The sequence below is a fragment of the Symphodus melops genome, assembly GCF_947650265.1.
Source record: "Symphodus melops genome assembly, chromosome: 8".
In the NCBI taxonomy this organism is placed as follows: domain Eukaryota; kingdom Metazoa; phylum Chordata; class Actinopteri; order Labriformes; family Labridae; genus Symphodus; species Symphodus melops.
In genome coordinates, this window is record NC_136698.1 from 14,000,217 (window position 1) to 14,017,021 (window position 16,805).

General features: G+C 41.7%; 1 protein-coding gene across 1 annotated transcript in view; it reads right to left on the reverse strand.

The window, feature by feature from the left end:
- Positions 1-4,428: 4,428 nt before the first annotated feature.
- faf1 (Fas (TNFRSF6) associated factor 1) overlaps positions 4,429-16,805 on the reverse strand; it is a 55,923-nt gene continuing 43,546 nt past the window's right edge. Inside the window, exons 16-19 of the mRNA XM_079350573.1 lie at positions 16,397-16,477; positions 15,915-15,992; positions 12,566-12,781; positions 4,429-5,469 (exon numbers count right to left, since the gene is read on the reverse strand). Coding sequence (XP_079206699.1) covers positions 5,386-5,469; positions 12,566-12,781; positions 15,915-15,992; positions 16,397-16,477 — 459 coding nt within the window. The 3' untranslated portion in view covers positions 4,429-5,385. The remainder of the gene's footprint in view (positions 5,470-12,565; positions 12,782-15,914; positions 15,993-16,396; positions 16,478-16,805) is intronic.

The window sequence follows — 16,805 nt, forward strand, 5'->3', positions numbered from 1 at the left end:
CACTTGAAATGAATGTGAAAGGAATGAAAAAGAGACAGACATTAAAGTGATTAAATGTTTAATTGCGCCTATAAAGAAAGCAATACCTAATTTAAAATAAAGTACACTTCAATGTCTGAAAGAGAGGCCTGACATACACATTTTTAAATCCATTTTAAAGCCATTTTTTTTCTTAAATGAAATTAGTTACATGTGAGGCTGCGAGGAAAATGTGTTTTGTTTTTGTGGAAATAAAGACCAAAGTGTCCCCATGTCTATTGTGTCATTAACAAATAGTACTGTGAACAGAGAGAGCCAGAGAGGGAAAGATGACCCTCCTTTTGTGCCCACCCAACAGTTTAAGCTGCATAGATTCTGTTTCTTTGGGCAGGCCCGGCGTCTCTGAGAAAGTAAACTCGGGGTGACCCTCCAGGTTAGGCCAGTCTGGGATGCGAGTGGAGCGGGGATCCTGTGATTCAGGAAGCCGCCGCGCTCGCAGATCTCAGCGGGTCCCACTTCAAAAGGAAGGAGGAGGGATCACTTGTGTCAGGAATTTTGTTCCCTCGCCAGTGGGCTGCATTCTTGACCCCGGTGGAGCTGGTTAAACATCACGGACGCTTTCCTCTTTTGTTGTCGGGGAATCAAGACAGCAACCTGATGTTGCCACCACTGAATCTGTGGCACGGAGGCAGGCAGAGTAAGCCCATTAGCACACAGACACTTTCTCATCCTCCGCTGTCACATTAAAGGGCTGCTTCTGATTAAGACATCCAGCCAAAGTCTGACTTATGGACCAAGAATACAAAGGACAAATGTTTAAACATGTTACTTAATAAAAAGAGAACTATTTCAGACCAGACATAGAAATGGGACAAATTTAAGGCTATATATATATAATGGTGATCATTTTGAAATAATCTTTAACAATGTCAAATAGATTTTAGATTTCTCTTCAGTTTTACTCCCACATATATGTCAACAAAATGTCTTACAATATTGTTTATGTATAAAGCTACACCATGTCTATTATTTGAAAAAGTTTCAAATCATAAGCTTTGAACTTTATCTTAAACCTTGTAACACAACTCATTCTCCTTGCCCTCACAGTTAAAAATCTGACGAAAAACAAAAAACAAAAAACTGATAACATGTCTGGTCAGGTATAATAGAGGAATATCATTAAGTTTCATTGGCATTTCCGAGCCCATCAGCATCACCAGCCGCAAAGCCACAGAGGAACATGCCTGCGCACATTACATTCATAGATCTGCGTGATAGAAACAGTAATCTCACACCTGAGAGGAGCTGCACTATGTTCACCGTTCCCCTGAGGAGGAGCACACTTGATGCACCTGTCCTGTCTGTTGCACAAACGCACCTCCGGCTTCACGCTCACCGAGCAGCTCGCCCTTGCCCCGAGCTGCTCCTAAACTAATCACAACTTCATGACCTGTTCACACAAAGTGTCTTCACAAGGATTTATCATACTTCCTTGAACAAGGAGGTGAAGTTTTTTTTTTTTTTTACCAGAAAGCCAAGAAAGAAAATTAGTGTTCCTTTATAATAAATCAGAAAAAAATTTGCTGGGCGCTGCTGATTCCACTTTTCCACTCATCTTTAAGAGTCATCTGAAAACATACTGTTTCTATTTGCTTCTTTTATTCTATGTTGGAAAGCACTTTGGATCAACTGCTTTGTGTGTGCTATAAAAATAAAGTTGATTTGATTCCATTTTTTTTTCTCTCATCAAAAGCACATTGCAGTACAGAGCTTATATATTGATATCTGAACTGTTAACTGTTGCTTGTAGTGAAGCTGTTTCATGGTCTAACATTTCCACACCTCACATCTTTGGTTGCCCAGGTGGATCACCACAAAGCCTACACATTTGTAATAAAAATATATTTTATTGCCTAAGATTTTGAAACAGAAAATAATGTGCTGCATTGTGGTTTGACCCTTAACTCAAATATTTTCAGAATATTAAAAACCCTGTTTTTAAATTTTAAAGGTCTTTCAAGGCGCATGGAAAACTTAGACTTATTGACTGGATGGTTTTAAGGGTTTCTTCATCTTTCCTTAAATGCCTTTTCTTTGGTGACAAACATTGTTGAGGAAAAGGATACTTTGTGACAACAGCGATGATTAAACATTAGATTGACAAATATTTTGAAAAGTCAAAGAAAGAGTGACAGAGTCAAGAGCACACTCCCTGAACAGTCCCCCCACCCCACCCTCAGTGCCTTCAGCAACATCTCCTGTCTGGTCAGACGTGGTGAAGCTCGGCTGGCTGAGCACGTTAGCTTGACTAATTCCTCGCGTGAGAAACAAGACAGCCACTGACAAACACTCACGCTCCTGGATGCTTGTGTCATCTACTCCCTGTGTGTAATGCACAAGCAATCAGTGTTTAAAAAACTTCACTTAAAAACAAATGAACACCATAAATGTGAGCAAAGAAAACATTTTATCATTCCTGTTTTCCAAAAATAAACACCGCTTCTCTTGATGGCAGCACTCAGAAAAATTGATGAGATAATTGTTTATTTCACCCACAAGGATTAGTTTGAAGCTCACAGAACTCCCATTTGAAACTATACTAACTCAAAACAGCTTAAACAGCTCCATCTAATCTGGATTAATCCTAATGGGTTCATAAAGAAGACTATCTTGGGACTTGCTATGGTTTTACATTTCTTCCCTTAATGAGATAATAAAGAATTCAGAGCTGTAATGTAAAGTGATTTTGCAGGAAAGAAGTCGGAGCGTGTAACCACTGAAGTCTGACTTTGACCTGTGAAACACAAAATGGTTGTGTAATTATTTATAAAACACAAATCAGTGATTTCACTGTCAACATCTGGTGCATGTAGAAAGTTTGCAATATCAAGATAAAGATTCTGTCTTTTGATTCAGTATCAGAGCAACAAATATTATACTCGAATTAGAAAATCTATCTCCATAGCTTCACATATCAGCTCTTGATAATGATCATTAAATGCATTTATTATGAATCAATGTAGAAGTAATCGCAGCTGCTCACATAACTGTACTTAAAATGAAGTAGCATTTAGTCATCCACAGGAAGAAGTTTTTTTTCCAACACAAATCTATGGTTGGCATTCAAACCTTGAATATTTTCATCAATGTTGTTTCAATACCACGGTAGAAGGAGTTATAGTCCTGTATTAAGACCATCTGAATACTCAGTTGTTCAAATTAGCACCTAAAAGAACATTATATTATCCACTAACCAACGCAGTGAAAATGTTAGGATTCCGTTTAAACGTGGGAATGAACTTGGTTGTCTGCTGTACACACATAATGCCAAAACATTCCCAAAAATTGTCTGGACAGAACACAAGGTTTTGCCCGCTATCCATCTCTGTCTGCCATTCTCCTGATTTCTTTTGGTGTGCACAACAAATATAATCTGTGAAACAGCAATTTGATGCATCCCCCCTGAACCCCTGTCTAAGTCTATTGCTGCCCTTCCTCAGTGTAATTTTGCCTCCTGCAGCAGTTTGTTTGTGGCGCGGGGTCTGCTGGGGTTCTCAAACTATGCCTCGAGATGACAGAGGAGCCCTGCTACAGATGGAGGGCTAAGCCTGAGTGATCTCTCCTCACTGAAGGCAGGAAATTAGCTGCGGTGTGGCTGATATTACCAGGTGGTGGGTGATTGAGAATATAAAAACTACTGTTAGGAGAAATACACAAAAAGGTCTGCATGTGGTGACTGAGCCACACGGATGAAAAACTAAACTTTGCTGTCAGTATAAACTGGGACAAACCTGGCAGGATGGCTATTGAATTTGGGTTATCTGACTGTGATCAAGCTGTGGGTTCTGCCGGGTGTGAATCTCGTTCAGATTCAGACCACTCAAACATTAAATTAGACATCACAAATTCTTACAGCAAACTACATCAGTGATTTACTTCTTTTAACTCAGACTTACTGGTGTCTCATAAGTTCTGTTTTCCAAAGCTCAGATGTTCAAATAATATTTTTTACCTCTCGATACTGATTCTATTACCTAGACCTGAGTATTCTCTGATATCATTTGCCTCTTCAGACTGTGGCTATTAAAAAATAATGGCAGAGGAAAAAGCTGATTGTTGACACTGAATAATTTACAAAAATCGACCTTTCAGCTAGGATCGCTCTGTTCTTGTTTGTTACCTGAAAGCAGCAACTTTTTTTAAACTTCACATTCATATTGTCCGTTTTGTTTTTAAATCTTGACATTAACTAACTTATGGCTTTGTTAAACGTTCAAAGAATTTAGGAATCTGACTTTATGCATTAATTCTCCACAGAGAATTGTGATGACGTGAACATTTAGTGAGTGTAGAAACAGGTGATCTAATTTAGACAACCCTGCATCAAAAATGTAATTTAAAAAAATAGTGTGTGTTGTGACGTTGAACAGACTTGCAGGCGAGACAAACTGATGTTCATATTCATATATTTTATATAATGTATATCAAACTAAAACTAATACAGCATCAAACTTAAAAAGGATCAAGAGGGGGAAAATAAAGAAAAAACAAGGACCGAAAACTGAGCAATCCGTTGGTGTGGAGATGTGGGTGTTAAAACCAGGGGGAGCGGAGGCTGAGGGGGCCCTTCAGACGCCGCATGTGTCCCGTCACATCTTGTCCTTGCAGCAGACAGCGGACGGATGGGAGCAGAGGAGGGAGGAGGGAGGAGGAGGTAAGGGCAGGGAGGGGGTTAAAAGTGGAAGTTGGAAAGGTTAAGTGGGTAAATACAGGTGGGATGAGACAGCCCAGACCTCTGCTGGGCAACTTTTCCTCCTGCTCTTTATTTATTTTACTTTTTTACTATTTTTAATTTTTGGATTTCAAACACAAAAACCATGTTCTAAAAAAGCAGCCTTGGTGTTTTGAATGTGGAAACAAGAGGAACAAGTTCTTATTTTTTTTTTTTCCTGTGACAAAGATGTCGACTTAGTCTCTCAATGCTCTCATCGCTCTGTGTAGTGTTTGTGAGAGAAAACCATGACACAGCAGTTGTGTTGAAGAAGTTGTGAGTTGTGTTAGAGGAGAAAGAGAGAGAGAGACAGGTGGTTTTTAGGGGAGGTTTGGCTGTGTGCTTGTGTGATACTGTCTTTGCTCCTCTGTGCACCACGTGCACGCGGGGCATTCGAGTGCCACCACCTGGCCGAGGGCAGAGAAGCTGACTTGCAATGTGTGTCACTGGATGTACATGCCAGTGTGTCTGTGTATGTCTGAGAGGATGATCTGGTGCGTAGGTGTATTTTTGTGCGTGTGTGTACTGTAGGCCCAGACTGGTGAGGCCCATGCTCCGTGACTCGTGTGTGTCCAGCCAGTTCATCAGTCAGTCAGTCAGTCAATCGGGCCTCTCTGCTATCAAAGGGCCACTTCCTACTCTTTAGCCTCCAGGAAGAGCGTCTCCTGTGGGAACAACTTGGCCTCCAGCAGAGTCGACCCCGGATCCAGCTGGGTGATCTGAGAGGAGACAAGGTGGGGGAAAGTAAAAGATAACATATTAGACCACCACCAATCATATGGATTTAAAGCTATGCCTGCACCCAAGAGTGTATATATTTTTTTTTTACTACATTAATGATGTTCATGTACAAGTTGTGGTTACAGAAAAAGTGTAATGTACACTCAGAGAAAATCTTTGCCACAGAAATGTTAATAAAGGCTTTTTTTTTGCAGCATGCTATTAAAATTCTATGACACCCAGCCACAGTCAGCAGTTTCAGAAATTAAGAATGACAATAAAAAAACCCAACTATCTCTTCTGGATTTGCTTCTATAGGTCATACGGAGGGATCAACATCACTATCAATAAACAGCAGCCAGTTTTGTCACCAGAGTTTGATTTAAACAATTCAAAATTCGATCATTAAAGTGTCATATAATAGAAAAACTACTTTGCTGATCCCAATCTGTCAAATGAAAACAAACTGATAAGTAAAACCAAAAGCACATGGCCCCAAGAGATTGAATGTAAGATAATATAAGACAGAAGATGGATGCAGCAAACTTTAAATACCTTTGATATACTTTTCCAGAACTTACTGCGAAACATTATGGATTTCTTCAGGACTATCCTGCAAACTGGGCGGCTATTTTCCTTAAACTGGAAGAGATTTGAACCAGCGTGCTCACTGGAGTTGATTTTAATACTCGACTCTTTATCAATAAATCTTTGACATGATAGCTTTGACAAGCGAAAAGAGGCAGTGCGACACAAGCGAAAGCTCATTGTGAAATCCCTTCAATGGAGTTGTCAGAGATTTGTCCATGTAAGTGTGATTCTCCTTGTGACCACGTATGCCCTGTGATCCTGTGATCCAGAGTGGGAAACTGCTGACGTGTGTGTGTGTGTGTGTGTGTGTGTGTGTGTGTGTGTGAAAGAGAGTGTACTGTGTGTGTTATTCTAACATCGTGTTTAAAAAAAAGTCTAAGCAGAAATCGGAGAAGTGAGAGTAGTTTCCCTGAGAGGACCATCTAGTTTGTTTTATTAAAAAGGCTCCAGGCCAGGCCAAAGTGATGAAGGTTACAGGACAGCTGAGAGAAAGAGTAAAGAACACACGTGGGCTTATAATGACTAAATTCAGCTGGAAACAAGAATGTATCTTATGCTGAAAGGAAAGAAACATTTATCTGTATTCAAAATACAGCACAGCATCTATTGTCTGACATTAGAGGAATAAAAGCTGTACCACCCACAACGGGGCAGATCGAGTTAGTTTACATGACCTGTGTGTGTTTTTTTTTTTTCCTTTAACAGAACACTCTGACTCTCTCTCTCTCTCTGACACCCACCAGCGCTGTGAGCCTCTTAGCTTATATGAGCTAATCACTGGAGGGGTTGTGTTACATCGGGCCAATCTAACACCTGGGCTGAATGGGCGAGCTGGTGTGACACTGAGATGTGTCCTGGGCTTATCTGATGACTGCTGCGTCAGCCCCTCTGATTAAGGCTCCTATTCTACCCTCACAGCAGGATAATTAACCTCCTCCCTGTACCTGCTGTAGAAGGTCAGAGGTCAATCTAGCGTGGTAAAGGTCGACCTCACAACAAGCAGAGTGATTGGGCTGAGACAGACGGTTGTCGGTTATTAAATAAGGACTCAGACCATGAACTGAACTAAAACTTTACCCACATTTGGGCTGTGGAGAACAAACGAGAGTTCTTTAATTCTTTCTGGTTTCACAATGACCACATTTTTAAAAGTGCTAGTTGAAATCACTCATTCAGACCTCATTGAATCTTGAGGAATCAGTGAGGACAATCCTCTTATTATCAATAATGCAGACAGTATATTAAACACTGGTAACATTCATAGACAGGCAAAGGCTAATTATATTTAGACACAAGGAAAACAAGCAAGCAGCCAGAAGAGGAATGTTCAGTAAAGGAGTAACCATTAATGAACTTTGGAGCTTCAATCAAAAGAGGGAGTTTTGTTATTTAACATCTAGATGAAATTTAGTTGAAAGAAATCCAACATGGCTGCGCTGTGAACAATCTCACAGCTGCATGGTGATAAACAGCAAGTCCTTGTTAGCGCCTGAAAAACTGTTATTGGAGACTTAAGGCATGATATGAGTAAACACTCAAAATAATTAAAATCATCTACACATTTCATTCGTGTGATCAGTAAACAATCTGCAAAAGTGGCTAGGCTGTTCAAGGAGCCTGAGAGGGAAAAAAAATAAGAAGAAGGTGAGGAGGACATATCAGCATCAGACAACCCATCCATCTCCCCTGGGTGTTGGGAAATGTCACACCCTGCACACGTCGGTGCTCTTTGACTCCGTGTCTTTCATCTCCTTGTCCTCATTTCAACGTGTCATTTAGACTCTTGACTTCTCAGCAGGGTCCCGGGGAGCCCCGTTGCGGGCAGGGTGGGGCTGCCACACCAACCCTATGCCCCTCACCTAGTCAGCTGCCTCATTGCACAGCAGGCAGCAAGACACCACGAAGCGAGCTAAAATGGTGTGTGTGTGTGTGTGTGTGTGTGTGTGTCTTAGTGGCAAACATATTCTATCCCAACGGTGGAAAACGACCAACAGGGCTGCTGCGCTCCTTTTCCCACCTCAGGAGCAGCGCGTTGCAAATGTCTGCCATGCTAATGAACCTGACAGGCTGTTATGACACCACAGCATCAGGTAGGAGTAAATGAGGCTTTGGGGTGGAGCAGGTGTGTGTGTGTGTGTGTGTGTGTGTGTGTGTGTGTGTGTGTGTGTGTGTGTGTGTGTGTGTGTGTGTGTGTGTGTGTGCAAAGACTACAGATAAGCATGCGAGTGTGCTCTCAGTGAATTTGGGATGGGAGTTTGGGCTCACAGTGCACCAGGGAGAGACGACGGGGAGAGCAGCATCTGACTCTGAAAAAGAAAGTAGGGAAACAAGATGCCACACTGACACAGGAGACGGGCGCCATCGGTGATTGTTTACATTGTTATCCAATTAACAGACCATAAGCATGGAGGCATCTGTCAACAAACAAAGCTGTTGTTTTTCCTCTGCTCTGCCTAAGCCATATTTCTTTCCTCCTGTGCCTACACAGCCATGCATACATACATACATACATACATAAGACAGACACAATCTAGCTCTCTGCTTTGCAGTTTGTTTTTAACCTTGAGTCAATACAATTTTCATCAGCCAATTTAGATCAAATCAATCAGCTCAAGCAGGGAACTGTCTGACTGTTTTAAAAGATGAAATTAATTTGGAGAGCTTTTTATCCGACTAAATTGCATTAGTGGAGAAAAGGTGTTCCAGTTGCTAATTAAAAATAAAACAAATTAAGAGAAAAAAAAAAAAACTTAATTAAACTCAAAATCTGAAGAGATAATACAATATCTGGAAGCTCTGCACTAAAAAGCCAAATTTTAAAACTGGAAGCAAACAAAAAGACAGATGGTGCTTCTCAGCAATCTTTGATATTTTGTCTTTATTTCCCGATGAAAAATTGTCTGACATACAGCGATCAGCTAATATCAACCCCATGTATCTGGCATTATCGTACAGCAGATTTCATCAGTTAAAGCTCCGCATAATTAGCTCTAAATGTGAAGTTTGAAATAAATACCACATTGGTAAGTCACTCGATTCAAATGAATAAAACACACTGATAAATGAGGCGGCCACACTCGGCAACGCTCAGTCGTGAAAGAAGAGAAAGGAATAATAAACACAGGCCCTCAAGATGTCTGCTTCCAACACAATCAAACGTGCAGCTGAAATAACGCATTTTTAATGAAGCCATTACAGGCCCTACTATGTTAATTAAAACCAAATAACTTGTCTGTTTTAAACTAGTGTTGTCAAGTGTTTATTTGGCCAATTACAAAAGCAGTGGGAGATCATTATCTGCTGCCAGGAGTGTTGACAGCACGTAGCGCCGGGGTGTGAACATAAAAGAACAGAGCAGAATACGGTACTTCAAAGGGAGAAATACATCGCACAGACTGGACAGGGGGCAGGACGGAGGGGGAAATGGGGAAATAAGGAAAAAAAAAAAAAAAAAAAAAACGGGAATGGGAAAGGAGAGAAGGAGAAAGAGGCAACGAGAAAAGCTACTATTTATGCTAGTTCTAAGTAAAATACGATATCATTTTAAGGAGTGGGAAGAAAGAAATGGATTTAGGGGAAAATGAGAAAGAAACGACCACAGAGCAAAAAGAGATGAGTGAGGGAGGTAGGGAGGAAGGAAGGGAAGTAAAAGAGGAGGGAAAAAGGAGACAGAGAGAGGGAAATCTGTAAGGAAAAGAAGGAGCGGGCTCAAGGTAATGAGTGGGCTAAAACACAGCCAGGGTAAAAGTCAGCATGTATCGTGACATGTTGAGCTCTGATTTAAGGTTAGAGATTTAAAAAAAAAAACTGCACATGCATCATACTGTGAGAGATCACTGGGGTGCCAGCCTCTCTGTACATGACCTCAGATAGAGAGCCATATTCACATGCATGCTCAGACAGTGCACAGTGTTTGTGAGAAGCTTCAGATTTGAGGTAAGGGGAGATTTTTCGAGCAGCCCGGAGGAAGCAACATTTTGATTCTAATTTCATTTAAAATAAACTAACACTGTTCTTCCCTGTGAATTCGTTCAGATAGCGGGACAAGAAAAAGAAAACACGCCAGTACAACAGATGTAAAATCTATTTCAGCGCAAGACGCAGCTTCTTCTGTGCCGTTGTTTGTTTTTTCTACATCTCAAGTTTTGTCTAAGAATTATTCCGAAATTCACTGACGGGTCTGGGAGAAGGATTAGCAGAAGGTGAAGTAGAGTACAGTATCACAGTGAGAAAACACTGCTTTGACAGTGTTTGGGTGTCTTCGAGCAGCCAGGCAGGAAGAGCAGACTGACGATTATTATACTGGCAGTCTAAACATGTTCACCGCGAGCTGCAGGAAGAAGACCTCAGGCCTTTCAACTGTGGTTTGTGTTCAACAAGTATCAAAAGGAGAAGAAGGAAATTCTTGAATGAAAAGCTGAAAACTGAAACACTAAAAGTCCCCCCCCCTCCTCCTCCTCCTCTTCCTCAAACTCGCTGACAGTGAAATGGAGAAAGGGTTAGTTCCCTGAGCACGGCTAAGCCTAGTACAAATGATGCCAGTGTAAGGCCTGCTGTAGTGCTGAAGAGATAAGCCACTGATAACAAATGTTGAGGAAGAGATTCGGTCCAAAAATTGGAGACTAATAGACACTTATCCGCAAAGCTTTGGGAACGGTGGAAACTGATGAATCTAAGGAATTTAATCAAGCTTGGATGTTTTTTTTTATCTCAAATTGTCTAAAGCCAAATTCAAAAAGTGAATAAAAATGTGTCCTCAAACTAACTCTTTCACAACAGCCTTTTCTCCTGGTCAATAATGTTGTACTTTTACCCGAAGATGTTCAACACAACTTTTTCCCAGGTTGGGATTGAGAAGATCCTCTTACTTGTGTCACAGCAGGAGTATACGGATATGAAGTAAAGCAGGCTGACGAGGGACGGCGGGAAAAAGCAAAAGAAAGAGTGACACTGCACAAAGCTGCTGAAAAACTAGAAAAAGGGAAAGAAGGTTTCAACAGTTGTGCAGTATTACAAATGCAATAGTGGTCTATCCTCTATCCTCTGATCCTGGCAGAGCAACAGTGAGAGCGTCTGGACGGGATGGAGGCTTTCTATGCTCCCTCTCATTTAATTACAACACAGAGCTGCAGGATTAGACAGGGGCCTGTGTTCACAGCCTCATACTGGCACTACCAGCGAGCTGCTTCCCTCTTCTCTTTCCCCAAATCTTCCGCCTTTCTGGAATTATCTCCCCTCTTCTTCTTTTTTTAATATCTTCTCCACTTGTCTCCTCTATCCTTTTCTTTTTCAGACTGTTTCCCTGATTAAATCTTTTCTTTGTTTAAGCTTTTATCTTCTCTGTTCTCTTTTCCACTAGTTCTGCAGTCACCATCCTTTTCCCGCTTCTCTCCCCCTATAATCCTCCCATCCTGTTTTTGCCGGAATTTCATCTGCGATGCAGACACATCTTTATCTCTGTCTCAAACACATGTTTACTCTTGATTATAAAGAGACAACTGTGAATCCTTTAAGTGACAAAGTTGTGAGCGGGGCATGTGTTTGCTTGAAAATATTTGTGCATGTGTTGAAGTGTGTGATTGTGACGAAATGAAGAGTGTGAGCTACGCGTTAATGTGTGTGTTCGTTTGAGGTGTTTGTGCCCCGGCAGTCTCTACAGACTACCATGGCACACTGCCTGGGCAAGCCTGCACACACACACACACACACACACCTCTACACACTCACCACCACCCATCCCTCCACATGAACTCCTCTCTTGATTAATGGAAATCCCATTTTTGTTTCCAGCAGCATGGCTAATTAAACTGGTAGTTAAAATAGTGCTCATTAGCTCGCTGCCACGGAGCGCTGCAACCGAGTCCTCTAATGACTGGTTGTAGCTGGCTGAGTTCTGCAGGGGCGTCAGCAGAAGAGCCATAGAGAATACCACTGTTAGTGCTGACAACTGTATCCTAACTCAGTCATAGTGTACTGTATTCACAATGCACTGATGCTAATTAATATTCACTGAATAAGGCGTGTGCGCAGGTGGGTGGATAAACAGTTTGCTCATCACTGGCACCAAATAAACAAAAGCAGTGCTGCTGTAGCACACGGGCATTGAAAACAATATTTACAAATGGAAAGAAATACTTAATCAGCCAGAACAGATCGTCTTAACTCTGATCCCTGCTCCTTTCTGCTCACAGCCATCGACAACATTTTGGTCCAGGCCTTAACAGAAAAGCCAATTACAGCTGTGGATCTCTCCAGCAAAGATGTGAGCTGTGGCCGAGAACCCTTCATAACCTGCTGCTACTCCTCTGCAGTGAAGACAAATTTAGCACTTGTTTTTGTGGGCAGAGTACTGTTGTGAGAGACAGCGCTCAATAAGAATGGATAATTCAACTCCCATCTTTTCCCCAGCTGTGAATTTAAATTTAAGCATTTTTCATTGTGGGTGTCATTATTTTGTAAACATTAGCTTGGTTTGTGTGTTAAAAGAAGAAGTGTAACACTCACATTTCTACGAGGGAAGGTGGTGAGGAGCTTGAACTCTTCGAAGGGGTATCCCTTAGAGGCCACAAAGTCAAAGAGGACCTGGAGCTTACAGTTGCCCAGGAAACGCCTCTCCAGAAACTCGCCGCTTGGTGTGCGGATACGCAATTTGCTGATCTGCTCGCCTGAATCCTCGTTGGGCTCCGTCGGTAGGGCCTGTTCCAATGACAAGCGGATTGCCTGCAAGAAGAAGGAGAGAACTCAGTGTCGTTGGTTCAGTGCAGCAAGTAACTAGAGCACAAAGGTAAGATGAGAACTATAAATGTATTCATGATGTCAGTGGAGTTGGAAGTGGAGTTAGAAAGTTGCACATAAAAGCGGAGGAGTCCTCTGAGGAGAGAAATGTGTCTGCTCTCTCTCTCTCTCTCTGTCTTTACAGCTCTCACTCTATTTTCTTTTTATAACATGAGAAAATGAATCGAGGAAGTTTGAAGATGTGGAGCAAGAATACTAAACACGAACGTGAGGAGTGACTCACGGGGATGAGTGAAGGCAGACATGTTTACATACAGGTGCAGCTGGGATGCAGCTGTCTTTACCGATGATGCAATACTTTGCCATTAGCATCACAAAGCAGGCTTTTTCTTTTTTTTCATTTCATAGTTTGTTTATGTTACAGCAGTGTCACAAGAAATATAGTGACAGGTGTCTTAAATAAACAAGTCATTAATCAGACGAATCTGGTGATGATTAAAACATTGGCGTGAATCTTATTGTATTCCTTCGTAATTAAAAGCTGAGTAATTAATTTTTTTATTTGCTGTACATGCGCATAAAAAACAGTATGGTAAAGAAAAATACTTTTTGATTACAAAATAAAGTCATGTTAAATGTAAGACAAATGCCAAGATTGGATCAAGTTTTGTTGGTCACAATGAACCTTGTGTGTTTTTACTGCACTGTAATTAGGAGCAGGTACAAAAAAAAACCCACACACGTCTCTCCTTCCTTTCTGAAGACTGTTTGCAGCATTGTGTGCTTCAGACGCACGAAGGAACATCTCGTTCTGAGAATATTATTAAATTAGTCGCCCTGTGTCTCACCTTGTTCCCTAAAGCCTGGTGCAGCTATGAAGGAAGTGAAGGAGCGTGTCAGTGAGTTCAAAGCTCCGGTGTTTTATGCTTTCTTGTTGCTCAGTCTGTTGAGAAATATCAGTGCGTGCCTCAGATGGTTTAAGTCTTTTTTTTCCCCATAAGAGCAGATACATTTTTTTTTAAAACACCATCAATTTGGGAACACTGACGACCCTGGAGTAAGAGTAGCTCATGCAGCACAAAGATAACTGCGGACTCTCATCTTCCACACCAAAGCTAACCAGCTCTCCTGCGCTCTAAAAACTCGCGCTTCAGCCGCTCCCTCGAGCTTCCCTTTTCTCCATACACTCGCCCCTCACCTCCTCCTCCCCCCAGCTTGTTGTTCCTGTTTGGCCAGCCGGGGAGCATATGCTGTGACAACACGCCCCGGCTTTATTTACACACCATAATGCAATTATATTTCATAAGAGTGTACAACAGTAGCTCATTAGCAGCTTCTGGTGTTGGGTGGGCAGGGTAGAGCGCGTGCCGCTCCGCCATCAGCTCCCTCAGGTATAAGAGCTGATGCTGACTGAGTTAAAGGGGCCCCCGGGGACAAACTTACAAACACACACACACACACACACACACACAACACAAAGGAGCGTGTGTATGATTGAGACCATACAAATGCACACAGTCAACCACAGACACACGCATACAAAACCCACAAAAGTGAGAGGAAGCGTCCCCAAAGAAACCACAGGACATGCGTCTGTGCCGAGCCTCAGACACAGGCCGCTCCGCTCAAATACGCAGAAGCATCTCTCCCACATTAATCTGCCTCTTCATCTCTGCTCAGCTAACCACAGAAAGCAAACAGGTGCACCTGACAGACAGACACCTGAATGCTAAGACCCCCTGAAGGAGGTATATAGAGCAAACAAACTACACATACACGGTGCGCTCCCACTAGCATTGTCCTCTCTCTGGTGGCAACTGATGTTTTGGTTGTGTCTGCAGTTTCTGTCATTAACAATCAGCGATTCTCAGAAAGACAGCCGTGAAAAAGTAGAAGAAGAAGAAGCTCATATTGTGAGCTTCAGCTTACTAGGCCCATTAAAAAAGATTTCATGACATAAAATAATTTACATGAAGATTCTACACCAACACATCATTTCATTTGCCGATGTCTCAAGAGTGGAATCAAGATCAAGAAGTCTCACTAAAACTTTAGATTGTTGTCCAATTGAAATGTATTTTAGTTTCACAGCGGATTATGCTCAGCAGAACTACAAGCTGACACAATCACGTCTAATATTCTGATCACAATCTCCCCTCGGATCTTCTAGACGAGCTGCTTAACAGTTTTAGCGACATTTCTCTACATTGTCTTCTTCCAGCAGCTGTTGTTGGCTTTTAGACTTAGGAATATCTTGACTGTACATATGTGCCCCGGCAGAGAAAAACTGATAGAAGTAGGACACAGAGTATAATAGCCATAATGACTATTGTTGTTCAAAATACACAAGCGTGCACACTGTGCTTGATCATCGGACTACAGAGATATAATTAAGAAGGCCTGTCCTCGGCCTCTTTTGTTGGTTTTTGTTTAACTTTAGTGACAAATCACTGGGTCACCCAATACCGCTCTCTGCCTCAGGCTCTCTGCTGTTAAGTAAACAACACTCAGCAGGACTACACTGTGTTACTATAGACTGTATTACAACATTGGTGCCATTCTCGTAGACAAGTATTGTTTTTCCAGCATGCATGACAGTGTCTGCCTGCCTGTGTGTGTGTGTGTGTGTGTGTGTGTGTGTGTGTGTTTGTTTTCACATTCAATAATTGATTTCAAGTAAACATTTGTGTGTTTGCGCAGGTTTTGTGTGTATTACCTTAGTCTATTGTTCACTTGGGTTTCAATATAAGGCTGTATGCTATACCAGTGTAAAGCAGTAAAAACAGAACAATAACTGTGTGTATAAAAGGTGACGTTGGCAGGGACGGCTCTCACTGTAATTAGGATATTTCATTTGGTCTGAAATGGCTGTATGTCTGTTCTTCACACTCCCTGCACCCCACTGACTGGCAGGCTTTACCAAAACCACAATCTAATTGAGTCATTATTGTGAAGTGAGAGCAAGACAGTTGAAAAAAAAAGAAAAAGAAAAACGACAACAGTAGGATGGCACAGTCATTGTGTGTTGGCAAAACACATCACTGTTCAGCCTCGTACTGATTAAGATGGAATATTAATTTTGGTCATTTGCATAATGTGTGTGGGCCGCTCGTCTCACCTCCTTTTCCTCCTCCTGCTCCTTTCTCATCTGTTCCAGGCGAACCTGCTCGGCCTCTTCCTTCTCCTGGGCTTCTCGCTGAGAGAAGGAAGGTAGCAATTTAATCAAATGGGATGCGACCGTAGAATCAGAGTTAAATATCAAAGGATGTGCAACACTGAGGACTGTAACGATGGATCCTTGAGACTGGCAAATGTCTTTGAACAAAAGTGCTGAAGTGAGTGAGTGAGTCATTTGACTAACAAGAAAATATTTCTGGCTTGAAGTCATTTTATTTCTTATTAGTTTTTTTGTTTTATTAACACGTGTTCTCAAAAAAATAAAATCCTAAAAAAAAGGGGGAAACAAATAGTTTTAAAAAGTAGCACAAATCATTTTATATTGTACAAAAAAAAACTGCTGCTAAAAATCCCACTTGTATGTTTTTTTTATTTTCAATTTTCAAAAACACCACAAGACTTTTATTTTTATTTTGAAATTACCTTTTTACGGTCAGCCTCTAGAGACAAGCGGTAGGCCTCGTCCTGTTCTCTTTTCACTGTCTCTCTGGCCTCCCGCTCGTCCTGGGGAGAGAGGGAGAAAAGAAAGTGGCGCTGACTAACGAACGTCAAAATAAAAGACGCACGAGCACAAAAGATTGAAGAGGAGATGCTGGGTGTGGGGGAAAGAAAGAATCATGCAAGAAGGAAAAAAAAATGCAGTATGTCAAATGGTACAAACACCAGGTATGAAAGAGTGGCAACAGAGGGGAAATCATTGTGAGCTGGCTGTCATTTAGCAGAGCCTGAGCTTCTTTTATGTCTCCTCATCTCAGTTTCACTGTGCCTTTCTCTTTCATTCACTCTGCCCTCTCTTCCTGTTTGTACAGAGGGACGGGACTGTCGGCCCGTC